Here is a 17,628-nt window from a genome sequence, read left to right as displayed (position 1 = left end):
CAAATGGTTAGATCGCCAGCCCAGGCACGGTGGGGTTGCAGGTTGGATTCCCTGTCAAGGGCACGTACCTGGGTTGCCAGTTCAATCCCTGGCCCTGATTGGGGCACATGGGAGAGGCAACCAATCAATGCGTCTCTCTCACATCGATCTTTCTTTTCATCTCTCTTTCCCCTTCCTTCCCTTCCACTCTCTCTGAAAAGCAATGGAAAAAATATCCTTGGGAGACGATTTAAAAAAAAAAGAAAAAGAGAGAGAGACCATTAGGGTGGGCCATGCTTCAATGGGACTGATGTCCCTATAAGAAGAGGAAGTGAGCAGAAACCGGTTTGGCTCAGTGGATAGAGCGTCAGCCTGCGGACTGAAGGGTCCCAAGTTCGATTCCGGTCAAGGGCATGTACCTTGGTTGCAGGCACATCCCCAGGAGGGGGTGTGCAGGAGGCAGCTGATCGATGTTTCTCTCTCATCAATGTTTCTAACTCTCTATCCCTCTCTCTTCCTCTCTGTAAAAAATCAATAAAATATTTAAAAAAAAAAAAGAAGAGGAAGCGACACAGGGGCACGTGCACAGAGGGACAATCATGTGAAGAGGCAGTGAGAACGCAGCCATCTGCAAGCCAAGGAGACAAGGAGAGAGGCCGCGGCAGAACCCACCTCTGCCGGCACCTTGATTTGGCCTCCCCACCTCCAGAACTGTGAGACAACAAATGTTCGTTAAGACCCCCAGAGTGATTTTCTGCTATCACAGCCCTGGGAAACTATTACAGAACTCTCGGCCTCTAGTCAGGGATGTAACTATATAAGCACAAAGTAAAAGTTAGGAGGACAAACCAAGAGAAAGAATGAAAAGTCATGTTGCCAAGAACATACAAGCCATACATTTTAAAAGAGAGCCTTCTCCCCACATCTAGGACACAGGAGAAAAGTTTCTGGAGAAATAGAACCCGAAGAACATGCCCGGGGGGGGGGGGGGGAGACACCAGGCAGAGGGGCGTGGGGGTGGGGGTGAGGCATGGACCAGACACAGGACTATTCGAGGGAAGTCATTCCGAACTGAGACCCTGCCTGCTCCCCCGGCCAATTCAGCTGAAATTGCTACACCTGGCATGAGAGGAGAGGTCCTCTGAAGACTGAACCAGGCCGGCAGCGAAGGCTTCCTCCACACGCAGAACTTCCAATCAGCTCTTAGGTACCTTACTTCAGTAAATGAACAGCCACGGGTCATCAGACACTTGGAGAAGGCCTCCAACAGAGAAGACAAACACCAAAACATACAAATAAATGGGAAAAGAGTGTGTGCGAATCATGGAAAACGCAGAGTGTGGAAGAAGACATCAGGGAAGCCAGCAATTATATCTTCAAATCAAATACTGCATCCGTAAAATGAGAATCAAATGCAGTAAAAAAGGAAACACGGGAGAAAAAGAAGAAGCTCCTGGAAATTAAAAGCATGATGGCTAAAATAACCATTTTGGTCAATGAGTTGGAAGCTAAGTTCAACAAAATCTTTCAACAAACTGGAACAAAGAAGTGAGCAAAGTAGTAAGAAATAGTGAGATCAGAGTCACCCAGAAGGCCCCAAATCCAGTGGAACCTTGGTTCTTGAACTTAATTCGTTCCGGAAGGCTGCTTGAAAACCAAATCATTTTTTTCCCATTAGAAACAATGTAAATTGAATTTATCTGTTCCAGGCCCACAAATGATTCCCTGTTTTAACCTTGCTTGTATACAATACAGGTCTAATGTACTATTTAATCTATAAACAATTTAAAAACAAAAAGGACATGAAATGTATAGTAAAAATGAAAATTCAATAATAATAAGCAGCAATAAAAGTAAAAAAAAAAAAGAAAGAAAGAAACTATTCACAGCACCATTTCCTAAGATGTTAACAACATGAGGTTTAGTGGTAAACTGACTCATACTTGCACATTCTCCCCTTTGTTGCCTGAGAGTCACGTGACTGATCATACAGGTATCAGTGTGAAAGGGTTGAAAACCAAATTGTTCAAGGTGGGAGATGTTCAAGAACCAAGGTTTGACTGTATTAGGAGTCCCAGAGATCAATGAAGGAAAATCACCAAAGGTATAAAACAGGGAACTGCTCCAGAATTGCAGGATGTGAGTGTCCAGGCTGAAGGGGCTCACAGACACATGAGAAAGGAAAATGACTCATACTGAGATATGGCATTATGAAATTTCAGAACTCCAATGAGCAAAGATCCCAAATGCTTCCGGAGAAAAAGAAAAACAGACTGCATGTGAAGGACCAAGAATCCGAATGGCAAGAGACTTCTCAACAGCAACACCCAAACCGAGAAGTCAGTGGGTGGAATTGCCCCATCTCCACCACCAAATTCTGAACAAAAATAATTATTAACCTAGAATTCTACACACAATCAATTTATCAATCAAGTTATCAAGCCACCAAAACTGTATCTTCCATGCATCCTTTCTCAGAAAGCTACTACAGGATGCACTCCACCAAAAATGAGGGAGTAAACCAAGAAGGAGGAAGACACAGGGAAGGTCCAACACAGGAAATTTCCAGGAAGAAGAGCGGTTAGTGCAAATGGAGCTACATAAATGCACATATCCCTATATGTATAAACTAGAGGCCCAGTGCATGACTGAATCATGCACGTGTAGGGTGCCCTACACGCTTTTGCTTTCGATCACAGGGGAGCTGGGTGCCTGTCCGCTGGTGCACCAGGCGCCGGAGGCTTCTGAAAGGCCTGGTGCCTGAGTGGACAGGCACCCAGCTCCCACGCTTTCCTTTCGATCGCTGGTGCACCAGGCCTTTCAGAAGCCTCTGGTGTGGCGGAGGCTTCTGAAAGGCCTGCTGCCTGAGTGGACAGGCACCCAGCTCCCACGCTTTCGCTTTCGATCACTGGTGCACCAGGCCTTTCAGAAGCCTCTGGCGTGGCGGAGGCTTCTGAAAGGCCTGGTGCCTGAGTGGACAGGCACCCAGCTCCCACACTTTCCTTTCGATCGCTGGTGCACCAGGCCTTTCAGAAGCCTCCGGCATGGCGGAGGCTTCTGAAAGGCCTGCTGCCTGAGCGGACAGGCACCCAGCTCCCACACTTTTGCTTTCGATTGTGGGGGAGCTGAGTGCCTGTCCGCTCAGGCAGCAGGCCTTTCAGAAGCCGGATTCTGAAAGGCCTGCTGCCTGAGCAGACAGGCACTCAGCTCCCCCGCTTTTGATGGTCCGCACAGCGGCACGTCAGCTCGCTGCCCCAGAGGCCCCTTCTGTGCCGCAGCACAGATATGGCGCAGACGCTGAGCTCGTGCCGCTGCTGGCGACGCAGCTCAGTGTCCCGCTGGCCCAATCAGCTACCCCGGCCACCCCGAGTCCCGCCCCCCCCCCGCGCCTCCTGGCTAATCGTGGGCATAGCGAAGGTACGGTCAATTTGCATATTTGTCTATTATTAGGTAGGATTAGAGGCCCAGTGCACAAATTCATGCACAGGTGTGGGGTTCGGCCGTCCTGCCCAATTGGGACGATCGGGGCTGGCCGGCCAGGGAGAGGGGCCATGGGAGGTTAGCTGGCCATCCCCGCCCCCCATCAGGCCGGTTGGCAGGCTGCAGTGTGCGGTCGTTCCGGTCATTCTGGTCGCTTGGCTTTTATATATAAAGATATGACTTCTAGAAAGCAATAAATGAAAATATACAAATATATAAAAAGTAGGTATGCATGCATGTATATATTATTTGTAGAGAATCTGGTGGGTTTGTTCATGTGACAAGCTGCATTGTATTTTCCTGAGCATCTGGAAAGAAATAACCAGTGATTTCAAGAAAACTCTGCAATTGCAAAAAGGAGGAAATTACTAATTAAAGTTGTGCATGAAACGTGTATAGAATCAGAGTGTATTCCTTGGCTCAGTAATAAGAAATACTTATATTAGTCTTTTAATAATGAAAAAAAAATTGACTATGGTTAACCAAAAATTGTGACAAAATACTGGAATGGTTAGGGAAGGTAAGAGGAAGAGTATTCTAAAAGACTGAAAAATCTTCAGCTACCATAATAGGAAGTCAATAGATGGCTAAAAGTGAGAATGAACCAAGAAAGCAGTAAGAGCACATATGCAGCAACTTGGAGGTAAGTCTCTGAAGTCGCCGCTGAAAGAGTTCAAAGCTGTAGCTCAGGGCTGCAGCAGATGGGGCCAGGGTCCTGCTGAGTTTTGTTCCAGGCACTATTTTGGCTTCCGCACTAACTGACATCTTGAACTATGGGCACACCATATCTTTTAAAGATTCAACATTTTCAAGGGGGGAAAGATACCTTCATGAGGAAGTTCTCACAATGGTGATACTATCCTCGTTTTTCCAGTTTCAGACACCAAGGCCCAGAGAGGATTTGTGCCTCCTGGGGGTGGGGATCTGTACTCCCACACAAAGCCCCGGAGGACAATGGCCTGGTGACTGAATGCCCAGCTCATACATTTAAATGGCTGGTGGGGAAACATAGAAAGAGGGGGAGAAGTGGCAGGGCAGTGGACTCCAGGGAGAAGGCTCCCTGAGAAGGCCTCAGACTCATGCAGACCGGAGGCAGGAACGTGCCTGGGCGAGGCCACTCGAGGCCACCTGCATCTAGGGCAGACTAGCCAGGAGGCAAGCCCAGCGTCAGCAGCCCCAGCCTTCCTTGGCCTCGGAGAAGGGTAACAGAGGTCTCTGCCCCTCCTAACAGATATCACAGCTGCCCTGTCCACCCTCAACTTTCTGTAAATGCCAAAAGCCTCTGTTTCATAACAACACCCCTCCTTGCCCAGGCCCCTTGGGGGGCCCTCACAGGATGAGTATTTCTCAGAAAGCTTGCTCAGGAGACAATGGGCCCCATAGCTGGGGGGTATTTCCAAGCTGTGCCCCAAACCTCTACAGAGAACCCCTGAAATGTTCCCAGTGGCCCCCAGTGGCCTATGCAGAGGAGAAGGGTGGGCTCAGGGCTCCCCACAGGACACAGAGGTGAAGCATCAATCTCACATATGGCATTTGCTCCCAAGGGCAGGGTTGGTACAGGGGCCCCCAGCCTGGGGTGGTTACAACTGGGGCCCATGTGGAGAGAAATTAAGCTTTATTTTTCACTAACCTCTACCCGAGATGGAGCTGGGCAGCAAACCACGGTGGCGGCACCAACAGAAATGGCACATCCTGTGAGAGTGACTGCAAACAGCCCGAGATAACGTTACGTCCAGGCCTGTCTAGGCCAGAGCAGGGCCGGAGAGCTCGGGATGAATCTCACACCCACCCTTCCGGACACCAGAGCGGCCAGCCAAGGGTGGAGAGGGCCAAGGACACACAGCGCCCACAGTCCATGCCCGCCTCTGTGGCCCCACGAATGCCACTCCAAGCTTAGGGAAAGGACATCCAGTACTGTGCCTTCATGCCCCACGATGCTGCTGGCCAGAGCACAGGGAACACTGAGGGCTTCCAGGTGGGTTCTGGTAAACAGACTGGAGACCCTGACCCTTTCTGGGGTCTCCCTACCCCTGATCCCACCTAGTTCCTCTGTCAGGTCCCAGCCCCCCGTCCCTCAGGGAACCTGGCCAGACCCCATCCCAGTGACACTGGCTGGGGCAGAGCACTCCTTCCAGGCACCTGTCAGTGCTGGTTGCACAGGCAGCAGGCTGGGTCTCCCAGGCTGACGGGCCCTTGAGGGAGGGCCCGTGTCTGTGCTCTGCTGCCCTCCAAGGGCCCCAGCACCTGGTGGTCATGGCACCCATGGTCAGCTGGAGACCACTAAGGGTCTGACGCACCAGTGCTCAGTCCACTCCTCTGATTCCCACAAGCTCAGAATCACCCAGGAAACCCCCTGCCCAGCTTGCCCAGAAGGAAATACTGTTGAGCTTTACCCCGAAACCCCCCACACTCCAAGGACCCAGTTTCTAGTTAATGCTCTTCACTGTCCTAAGAGGCAGGCCCAGGACCGGAAACTGAGGCAGGGCGGGGCCCTGGAAGGGCCTGGGCGCTCTGCCCCCACTGGCCCCTGCTCTGTATTGGGGACTATGTGGCCACGAGGGTGATGCCTCCTCCTGTGCAACAGGGCGCCCTGCTGCAGAGGCTGCTGCGCGGGATAATAATCTGTGCCCTGTGTCCCTGCAGCAGGAGCAATTCATTCTCCCTCTCCATTTCTCTCCTCCCTCTCCCCTCCCGGCCCCCCTCTCTTCACATCCACCCATCTTCCTGTCTCTGCATCCCCTTCTTCCCTCCCCTTCCCTCTCCTTCCCTTCCTCTTTTCTCCTCCCGCTCTCCTGTCTCTCTGTCCCTCCCTCCCTCCCATCTGTCTCTCTCCCTCTCCCTCTGCCTCTGTCTCTGTGTCTCTCCCCTCACCCCCTCCCACTGTCTCTCTACTAACGTCCTCCCTGGCTTGCACATTGCTGCTTTTCCTCCTCCGGCTCAGGTCTCCAGCTCATAGGACACTGTGCCTGTGCACACCTCATGGTCACTGTCACCCAGCCGCCTCCACCTGAGAAAGCCCTGACCTCTGCTATAGTTCTGCCACATTCTCTTGAGGACACACACACACATACACACACACACACACACACACACACACGTAAAATGGTGCTGCCGCCCTGGAAAACAGCTCCTCAAAAAGGTGAAACATGTGACCCAGCACTTCCATTTGTAGACATCTACCCAAGAGAGTGGAAAACATACATCCACACGAAAACTTGCACAAGAACGTTCATAACAGACTATTCACAAGAGCGCAAAGGTGGGACCAACCTGAATGTCCATCAACTGATGAATAGATCAATAAAATGTGGTCCAGCCACACAATGGAACATTATTCAGTCTTAAAAAGGAATGGCGTTCTGATATATGTGACGTGGATAAACCTTGAAAACATTATGTTAAATGAAATAAATCACATGTAATATGATTCCATTTGTACAAAATATCCAGAATAGGCAAACCCATAGAGACAGTAAATTAGTGGTTGTCAAGGAGGTGACTACAATAGGGGAAGCTTGGTGGAAGATACAGGGGATCTCTCTGTGTTATTTCTCACAATGCATGCAGATCTACAATCATCTCAAAACAAAAAAAGGTTAATTACAAAACCACAAACACCGGATAGTGTTGCTGCTCTTTCTCTGACACCCGGACAAAATCCAAAGTCCCTCCCGAGGCCGGGAAGATCTCTGAGCTCAGACCCCCCCCCCAAACCCCTCCCCTCAGTCTGCTGCAGCCGCATGCCTCTTCCTTTGGTTCTTGGAACAAGCGAAGCTTGTTTGGCCTCTGAGCCTTTGCACATGCTGTTCTCCCTCCCTCACGCTCTTTCTCCCACGCCCCACACATCCTCCAGCTCTCCACTGACAGGTCATGCCGCATTCATTGTCCAACTGTGAGTTCCAGAGCTCCCTGCCTCCCCTGCTGTAGGTCCTGTGGCCACACCAGGGCCCCAGTGAGCCACCCTGCAGTGAGCAGCCCTGCAGACCGGGTCCCTGCCCTCTAGGAGCTTCTAGTCACAGAAGCCACTGGTTACAGTACACAGGAGCACGTGCACTAATGGAGGGCCCAGAGGCCCTGCAGAGGTCAGAGGAGGGGTGCCCTACACCTGGCAAACCCACCCATTACCCCACACCATGCTCACCAAAGTGCAATTCCACTATTGCTCCACCACCCCAAACGACCCACAAGCAGCTAGGGCTCTGAACTGAACAGTGAACAACCAAATGGCTGGGAGCGGGGCCACAGAAAGGTTATGCACAAAAGTTAGCTGGACAGTCCCTAAGCTGACAGTGGGGTACCAGCTCATGGCCCTTTGGTCTTGCTTTTACAACTAGCCTCCAAGTAAGATGAGGCTGTGATACCTGCCTACCAGGTAGGCCCCTCCTGGTATTCCTGGGAGGGGCCTCCTACCTCCCTTAGTTCCTGAAACTCTCCCCATTGAAAAGCCCTCCTGGGCCTCCCTGCAGTCAGACTGCCACCCACTATACCTAGAAATGCCTCACATCCTTCCTAGGGATCCTCACCCCTGAGGCACAGACTCACTGGGAGGGGCACAGGTGCATCTCAAGGCCTGTACTTAGGAGCCCCTGCATCAGACGGCCCAGGTGTGTGATCCTGCTATAGACTCCCGAGCGCTCTTCTGGGGAGCCTGTCCTGGGGCCCGGGGCAGGTGATTCAAACTGGCGACCACATATTGCTGAGTTCCAGCATCTCCCGCTGCCCCCTCCTGGCCTTTGCTTTTTGATTCCACAGGCCTGCAGGGTTCTGTAGGCTCCGCCCTCCTCCCATCTCCCACTCACTATGCTCAATGAGACCCATCTCTGCACATTTAGGCATCTGTGGAGACTGGAAGGGCTCTTATCCTGGGGTCCATGGATAAGCCCCAGGGAGTCTGTAAACGCCACAAGTGTCCACAAACATGGCATGTGTGCAAGGACATGCGTGTGTCCTGGGAAGGGACCCACAGTTTCATCACACTCTCAGAAGGGCCTGGAAGAACACACAAGTTTATGAACTGCTGGGCAGAGGCCCACTGAAGGCCAGGTTTAAGAAGACCGTGGCGTATTTGTAGAATATAATAAACATAAACTGATGAACAAAAATAGATCCAGAGACAGAGAAGCAGCAAACAGACCATCAAACTTCAGAGGGAATGAGGGGGCGAGAGGGAGATAAGAAATCAACCAAAAGACTTGTATGCATGCATATAAGCATAACCCAAGGACACAGATACTAGGGGGTGAGGGCAGTGCTGGGGGTGGGAAAGGCTGGGGAGAGGTCAATGGGGGGGGGGGGGAAGGAAACATATATAATGCTTTAAACAATAAAGAATTTAAAATTTTTTTTAAATGGAAAAGTATCTTCTGGTCAGGGCAAATAAATAAATAAATAAATAAAATTTGAAAAAAAGAAACTGGAAAAAAAAAAAAGAAGACGACCGTGGCGTCACCTTTCCCAGCCTCTCCTGTACTTCAGACACTGGGCTCCTCTCTGGGCCTCTCAGGTCCCCCATCAGTAAAGCAAGAACGTGGCTGAAATAACTGCTCCATCACTGGGTGCTAGAGATAATTCTGGAGCCAGTCGAGCCCCAATGTCCACATATGACCTCATCAAGCCACATAACCCGGTGAGCCCCACCCTTCTCGTCTCTTAAATGGGAGCACATGGCTTATCTCAAAGCACTGCTTTAAGGAACAAGAGAGAGAACATTTACGGTAAAGCGCACAGCCCAGTACGCAGAACAAAGTAGACATTTGAAAACTGCATCCTTCTTTCAAAGGACTCTCCCTGGCTTCCCTGTGACTCTAGGTTTTACTTATGTGCTTTGGAGCACTGTCCAAGTGACGTCTGCGAGACACTGCAGTGAGCTGAAGAGTGACCTGCCCCCCTCCCAAGCTACATGTACATCCTAACCTCAGATACCTGGATGGGCCCTTACTTGTGAAAAGGGTCTTTGCAGATGCCGTGAAGTTAAAGAACTTGAGATGAGATCACCTAGGTTTTGGCTGGGCCCTAAGTCCAATGGCAGGTGTCCTGATAAGAAAGGAAGAAGAGAAGGCACAGACACAGGGGAGAAGACCCCGTGGTGACAGAGGCAGAGACATAAGAGTGCTCTTCCTTACTGCGCGCTAGGTGTTGTGCTTAGAAGCTTCCTAGTCTCTTTCAGTTTAATGAAGCACATTCATTTCATGAGCCACATGACCCAGAGTTTGAAAACCTCTGCCTAGAGCAGCGACTCTTGGCCCTGCCTGTCCTTATCACATACGAAGGCTGGTGCCACCCTCCAAGATCCTGGCTGAGTGGGGTTGGATGGAACCCCAGATGCATCCCAGGGATTCCCATATGCAGCGGAGGATGCTTTGGAAGAGAGGCCCTCGACCTGAGCTGCACACCAGAGCCACCTGGACGGTTTACAAGAGAACCCCAATGCCAGGCTGCATGCAGGCCACCTCAGTCAGCCCCGGCTTCAGCATCTTCCTGAGCACCCAGATGACTGCATGCACAGCCAAGGTTGGCGCTTGTGTGCTAGAGCAGTGCTTCCCACATTTGAACCTCCTGGACATCTCCCAAACACTCGGATTCTAACCCTGAAGATCTGCATTAGGGCCTGAGATTCTGCATTTGTAACTGACTCCCAGGGGACCATCTTGGTGGGGCCCCGGACCAGCATCTTCAGCATCAATTGAAACTTGTAAGAAATGTAAATTCCTGCGCAAGAGATCTCAGGCCCCAAAATTCAGGGGTGGGGGGGTCAGCAATCTGTTGAACCTGCCCTCCAGGCGATCCTGATAGACCCACAAGTTTGGAGAGTACTGGCCGGGTGATAGACAGAGGGCAAGCCAACACCCTGCCCAACTCCTGTGTTCCTACAGCAGCACAAACAGACCCCTGATTTCTGGGCACCTCCAAAAGCACCAGGGGACCCTCCCTGGGCCCCAATGAAAACCTGTGACATTCCTGGGAAGGTGGGAGATAGCGCATGTTGAGAGGGGGAAAAGTGTTATGATTCCATCATAGCGATGAGAACACTGAGGCTGAGAGAGGACAAGCTTTCTTCAAAGTCAGCAACTTCAGTATTGGAGCAACGGCTGCCCTGCCCACCTTTCCAGATTCAACGCAGGGGTCCCCTCCCCTGCTCATCTTTGCGAGGACTTTGGAATGAATGCTTCTCGTTAAACAGTGCTCCAAAATGACCTCTGGTCGTGACTGCTTTGCAGCATTAGAACAGTACCACTCTATCCTTCACTGTATTCAACACCGTCCATCGTATTCAGGTAAAACACTAGCAAGGACTTATGAGCAATGGCAGAGCCAATAACAAAACAAAGTTGATCAGGATTTATAACAGTGATACTCTAAAGAGAGTTTTAAATTTTCCCTTTAATGGTCTATGCCCAGTTCTAAGTTCTTGCAATGAGATGGACATATGAAATGATGACGGTGAATGAAATGATCAACTACGACTGCATTTCCCCAGTTCATTCATCCCACAACTATTTACTGAGTGGCCACTGCATGCTGGCGCTGTTGTAGTCCCTGGAAGCTTACTTGCGCTCTACCAGCACTGTCCAAGAGGACGTCCCATGATGACGGGAAGGCTCTACCTCCGCCCTGTCCAATATGTACCATCACTAGTCACATGTGGCCATTGAGCACTTGAAATGTGACCAGTGTGGCCGAGGCACTGAAATGTATACATTCTATTTCAACTCATTTAAATTTAAATTCAAATAGTCACACGTGGCCAGTGGCCAGTGGCCACTGGATTGGGCAGGGTTGGCCTGCATGCCTGGTCCATTGATGCCGATTTAAAGAGAACAGTGGTACAAGAGCTTTTCGCTGGCTGCTACAGACAAGGTCACTCCTTTGCGTGCTTTTGGTTGTACACTTATAACCCCTGCACGCTCTAAGGACACTGAGCACATGCAACCTGAGGCAGAAGTCAACCTCAGACTTTAGAGTGACTCCTACAAGTCTTACTAAATAACCCGCCCCAAACCCGCCTACATCAGCTGGGAGAGGCTCCCCCAGTGCAGCAGGAAACACCAGGAAGGTACTCAACTTTTTTAGAAAGGACTGACAGGATTGGGGTGAAAAATAGGCAAACACCCCCAGGGGTGGTGTTTCTTGGAGTAAGGAACCCACACAGTGGCAGAACGCGAGCACGCTGACTTCTGACAGCCAAGTGTGCAGGAGGGGGTCCGAGCCAGGCGGTCCCTGGCCAGGAGAGGAGGTTTGGCTGGGGGAGGAGGCCTGGGGAATCAGAGCAAAGCCAGCCGCCCAGGCAGTGTGTGGGGAGCTCTCCAAGGTGCTGAAGAGCCTCCCTGCTCCTAAATGCAGACAGGTGAACCCAAGAGAGCCAGGCCCTTGGTCTAAACCACAGAGCCTGCTTGTGGCGACGCCAGAACCCCACAGCGTCCACCTTCCTCTACCCTGTGGCTTCTCACAAACCAGAACACTACAAATTCAGGGAGTGGCTGATCCAAGAGGGGAGAGACCACTGTCGAAAATGAGAACGAACATTACTCTTTTTCTAGTGCTCACAACTCTAAACATCTTGTCATTGAAGGACATAATGAGTTTTACGTACAAAATTACCAGCTCAGAGTTGGTGGCTAGTAGTGGAGGCCTGCGGGAAATGGAGGAAGCAAAGGAGTCTTGTAGAAAAACAGCAGAGGTTCTTGGCTCTCCCGCTATAGCCACTATCACCCTTTGTTTTTTCGGGGTCTCCCTCTCTAGCCAGATGGGCCCACAGCCCCCTTTTGTCAGGTTAGCTGCGTTAACTGTTAACCTCAGCCGGAGGCTACTCACTGACTTTGGTGGAGTGGCTATTTTCGGAGGGTGCTGATCCTCACTTCCTCACCAGCCCGTTCGGCTTCCTAATATAAAGCCCATCAAATCGCTCCAGGGCTGTGCTGGGTGAGGGAGTCTTCAGTAACACTTCTTTCTCAGCTATTATTGGCAACAAAGAACTAGTTATTTGCTTTTCCCTTCTCATTTCACCTTCTCCCTCTCCAAAGTGACTGAAAGAGAATTTCTGAGGAGATGCTTTTATCTCCCATAGCTGAGTGCTGGATTCTTTTTCTTTCTGAAAGGAGTTCTGATGGCCCACTTCCACCTAACCTGGGCATTTGGATTTTTTAAAAAAATTACTTTTGCCCTGGCCAGTTTGGCCCAGTGGACAGAGCATCAGTCCAAGGACTGAAGGGTCCCAGGCTGGATTCCAGTCAGGAGCATGTACCTTGGTTGCAAGTTTTCTGGCCCTGTTCAGGGTGCATGCAGGAGGCAACCAATCAATGTGTTTCTCTGACATCAATGTTTCTGTCTCTCCCTCTCCTTTCCACTTTCTCTAAAAATCAATGGAAAAATATCCTTGGGTGAAGACTAACCCCCCCCCCAAAAAAAAAATTATTTCACATATTTATGGCCAAGTACCAAAATTATGCCCAAAGGTTGCTTATTTTGTTTGGATGAGGGGTTTCTCCCTTCCTATGGGCATGAACTGCATAAACGTATGTTTAAAGTGGAAAGGACATATTCTGCTCCATCTGTAATCTGAGCCCTCCTCTAGGCCAGCGCTCTCCCTCTGGGACGGCTGCTTCTCAGGAGCAGGAATCGTAGGGGGTGGAGTACTTGGCCAGAGAACAAAGCTGGGCGGGTGCACGTGGCTGTGTTTTGGGGGACAGGATGGAAAACGTCTCTGGGTGACAGGTGTGTTGTGCGCCTGCGCGCGCAGGCGCCGGGAGATCTGAATTTTGACTGTGGGCGTGTGTGATTTGTGGGGGTGGAGGGATCTGGGCCGGTGAACGGAATCTGTGTATGAGGGGGAGAGGCCGGGTGTGTGAGATGACTCATATCTTTCAGGCTGTGGGAGGGTTTATTTGCAGGGGGTAACTTTTGGTCCCAGGGACCCTCTGTACACGGCACCCAGGAAGAAATATTTACCTGTGCAGCTTAGCGCAGGGGTCCAGCGAGTGGAGAAGAGGCAATGGGCCTGGTGGGACTGGACTGGAGGTGGGGGGGGGGGGGTCCAGGTGTACGCGCCTGCGAAAGTGCACTTGCCTACAAGTCTGGGCTGCTGCACCCAGAAGAGAAGAATGGGTGTGGAGGAAGAGGGAAGAACAAGGAGGTAGTCTGAACTTGGCAGTGTAGAGAGAGGTGTTCCACACAAAAGCCAGGCTCTGGTATCGCCATCCTGAGTGTGAATCCGGGTGTGGCCCAATGCTCATCTGCCTTCTCTGAGCCTCCACTTCCCAATGTGGGAAATGGGAGGAACAATCCTGGAGAGGTACAGAAATTAAGTGCTATAATTCACCCAAACACTCGCCTCATTCCCCTGCACACAGTGAGTGTGTACTATGGCTATGAATTGTCCTTTTCAATATCATCATGGTCATGTCTGGCTATTGGTTCTGAAAAATAATCATTACACGTGGCATTCATGGCATGTGAACTATAATAATAAAACAGTGATAAAAAATAAGGAATGCTTGCTAGTACACCTGCGTACACCACCTCAATTAATCCCCACCTAATTTACAGGTATTATTATCAGTCCTTTGAACAGGTGAAGAAACAGAAACAAAGTAATACGGGAGGTGAAATAACTTGCCCAAGGTCACAGAGCAAAGGCACGGCTGGGATTCAAGCACAACAGCTGTAAACTCCACAGCATGTTCTCCTGCCTCCCCACACCCCCAGCCTCACCATCTCCGTGGAGTCACCCAACACACTGTGGAAGCCGCTCAGCTCACTTCAATGAGCAACACCTGCCTTGCGCTCAGGGGAGGATGAACCTGAAGGAGGAGGAGGAGTTGGCAGAAGTGTCTCCAGTGGAAATGGATTCCATACCAATTCCAGCTAAATGTAGAATACATTTGCCATCTGTGCATTATTCATGAGTATCACCGTTTTCCCAAGTCAGCACTGGGAGCTGGGCTGAAGTTTGGGAGCTTTGCTGATGCCTGCCCAATATTCCCATCCTTGGTGCACCGGAAAAGTTGGGCTGAAGCATTAATTCATGAAAGGCTCTGCCCACTGGGAAGGGAGACGCATCACAGCCCACCAGCTGACCCACCGGGGAAGGCACAGAAACCCACTGTTTGGTTCTGGCGGATTAAGACGCCCCACTTTGGCTCTGCTTGCTCAGAGGTACACAGTCTCCACGGTCACCTCCTTCCTAATGAAAAGTGGGGCCATGTCCCAGCAAAATGGCCCCAGATTCTGGGCTTGATTATCCCAGACCAGAAGGGTCAATTCCATTTTCTGCCGTGCCACATCACAAACCACAAGGGAGCAGCTGGCCCAGGCGCCCTGCATTGGTATGCTGCCTCTGTTGGCATACAGGTGGTATGATGAGGACAGATCAGGGTTCAGACTCTCAACTCTGCCGCCAAAGGCTGAGGGCCTGGCTCCTGGGCCTTACTACCCTCATCTGTAAAATGGTCGTGAACCCCTACATTATGTGATACTCAAGCAAGAAGGTGCAGCGGGGAAGGGCTTCAAGGAGCTGAACGCTGCTTAGCTGGTTGGGTGGGGGATAAGAGACCAAGGGCATAAATCCAATAAAAGGAGTGTTTCTCACATCAACATGTCAGACCCTAAACTCATGGCCAGCCACAGAATCAGATCCTCTCTTCCCCCAGTAATCACAATGTAATTACCACCTTTCCTTCTAAAGTGGAAGCTCTATGAGGGCAACATTTCTGTCTGCTTTGTTCACTGCTGTTTTCCCAGAGTCCAGAGCACCTGCTCAATGTAGGCACTCAGTAGATATTTGTTGAACGAAGAAGAGAATTCCACAGGCCACTAAAGATATCCAGGGAAAGTGGGCACACTGGGGTGCTAGACCTCACCGTCAGATGTTCTGGGGAGTTCCTAATTCCTCTCCTCCACATGCCTCCACCTGAGGCCCCCTGCATAGGACCATGCAGCCACTCTCCTGGCTCAGGCACATCTGGGAACACCTCTGGAGGGACGGATCTGCAGAGCAGCCTGGGTAGCCCAGGGGTGACAACTGCCCCTGGGCTCCCAAAGTACCCAGCTGGGTGTGCTAGGCTGCTGTACCACCCACATCTGCTACGGGGCCTCACTATGCATACACACAACACACACACACACACACACACACAAACACACGACCTGGAACCCAGCAGGTCCGTCTGCTGCCCACACCTCAGGGTCAGAGAACTCTCCAACCTGATCAGTGAAAACAACAGCAGCAGCACCGAAGAGGCCGCCTGGGACCAGGGCTGGGCACGGCTGTGACAGGCAGGAGCATTATATAATTAACTGCCCCCCACGCCTCCTCCCCTTTCAGGAATAATGAACCCTGCCTCTCCGTTGCATAAGCCAAAATAATAATTACTCTCCAGCCCTCTGTCACCCCTGGATGTGGCCGGGGAGCAGGTGTTGAGGACTTGCTTCATGAGACTTGGAGGCAGCGAGAGGCAGGGAGAAGACCACACGTACACTCATGATTTCTATGCCCACAGCAGCACACAAGTCACTGCTGTGCCCCACTCCTTGCCCGAGCCTGAAAAATTACCTGCCACTTCTGAAGATGAGCTCCCAGAGTGGGGAGGAGGTGGGGGGTGGGGGGCGGGGGCTGCATGTGGAGAGCAGGCTGGTTTGGGGTCTGGCTTCCAGGAACAGTAAATGCTCCATGCCTTTCAGATGCACCAAGGAGTGGACACTGGAGTGTCTTGGGGCGGGGGGGGGGGGTAGCCGCAAGGCCACCAAGGCTCCCTGCACAGAAATCACCTTACAGCAGTGGTGGGCAGCGGGTGGGCAGCTCCCCTGGCTTCCTGCACCAGCTCAGCCCTGAATGTGGTGGCATCTTAGAATGAAGGCACAGAGCATTCCCTGAACTAATGGGGAAAATGATTCAGCCACTGAACGGTGAGATTCCTGGGCTCTGGCGAAACAGATGGGCCTCCCTCCCTCCCTCCCTCCTTTCAGCAGCCTGCTCCGACAGTGCTAGCCCATGTCCAACCACCTAGAAGTTTATTGCCTTGTTGTGGTGGTTTGGGTTCGCGTCCCCCGCCTATAGCTCTCCCAATCGCTCTGTCTCCATTGGCTTGAGTTGATCAGGTCTGAGGAAGGCCCTTTGGCACCACAGGAAAACAAGAAGCAAAGCTGGGGCCTGACTCCAGGAGGCCCACACCAAGGGAGCTCTGTCAACAAGGGGAGGGGGCCCTCTCCCAGTCCCTCTCCGCCCTCCGTGGGTCCCAGAGGAGGCCATAGGCCCAATCTGGCCTTTCCGCAGGTTTCTGGCCTGCTCTTGGATGATGCACAGACACTCTGCTCAACTCCGCAACTCCAGGGCCTGGCTCTGCTCCTGGAAAGCCCCCCAACATCCTTCAGCTGGCACAGGCGTGCTTATCCCCCACCAAGCAGTGGGGCAACCTGTAGCCAGGGCAGCTGGGCCTCCAGAGAACCCCAGGAAATGCCCAGGTGCCCACGGCCCCACTGGAGGGAGAAGCTCAACTTCCCCAGAGATAAACAGAAGAGGCAAGAGAAGGTCCCTCCTCCGCCCAACCCCAGCCCGCCCGCACCGGCGCACCTACCTCCATCTGAGTAGGTCTCGGTGCCGTAGCCGTCCTGCAGCCCGTTGCTCCAGGTCCCTTCGTACTTGGCCCCGTTGCCCGTGCACTCCCGCACCCCGTAGCGCCCCTTAAATCCGTGCGTCCACTCGCCCTTGTACACCCACTTCCCCTTGCTCTCCAGGCCGATGCCGTGGCGCTTGCCCTGCGCCCAAGTGCCCTGGTACGTGTTGCCGCTGGGCCAGGTGTAGACGCCCAGCACCTCGAAGCCGTGGCTCCACGAGCCGGTGTATTCGCCCTGGCCCTTGGGGCCGGTGCAGACGCCATGGCCGTGCGCCTTGCCGTCCTCCCAGCCTCCACAGTAGGACCCTCCATCGTCAAAATTAAACCTACCCCCACTGGACATGCATGTAATTCGGTTTGCAAATCCCGCAAACGGTGGGGGGAAAAAATAAGGCGATCAACAAACCGGATTCTTGGTTGGCTGGCTGGTTTTGTTTTGCTATTTTCTTTTTTTTTTAAAGGAAGAATGGAGAAAGCAAAAACACAGCGAGCAGATCCCGAGCGGCGGGCGGCCGCGGCGCCGGCTTCGGTGGAATTTAAGTCAATCGGGGGCGATTATTCA

At 51.9% G+C, this 17,628-nt stretch overlaps 1 protein-coding gene across 1 annotated transcript in view; it reads right to left on the bottom strand.

Moving 5' to 3' along the window:
• Positions 1-17,409, bottom strand: part of JPH3 (junctophilin 3) — a gene marked incomplete at its 5' end in the record, with an annotated part of 86,631 nt that extends 69,222 nt beyond the window's left edge. Inside the window, one exon of the mRNA XM_079799319.1 lies at positions 17,028-17,409. Coding sequence (XP_079655445.1) covers positions 17,028-17,409 — 382 coding nt within the window. The remainder of the gene's footprint in view (positions 1-17,027) is intronic.
• Between the last annotated feature and the right edge of the window lie 219 nt (positions 17,410-17,628).

Source organism: Cnephaeus nilssonii (genome assembly GCF_951640355.1).
Source record: "Cnephaeus nilssonii genome assembly, chromosome: 20".
NCBI classification, from domain to species: Eukaryota; Metazoa; Chordata; class Mammalia; order Chiroptera; family Vespertilionidae; genus Cnephaeus; species Cnephaeus nilssonii.
Note: the sequence above shows the minus strand (reverse complement) of the source record. Positions and strands in the feature narration are given on the sequence as shown.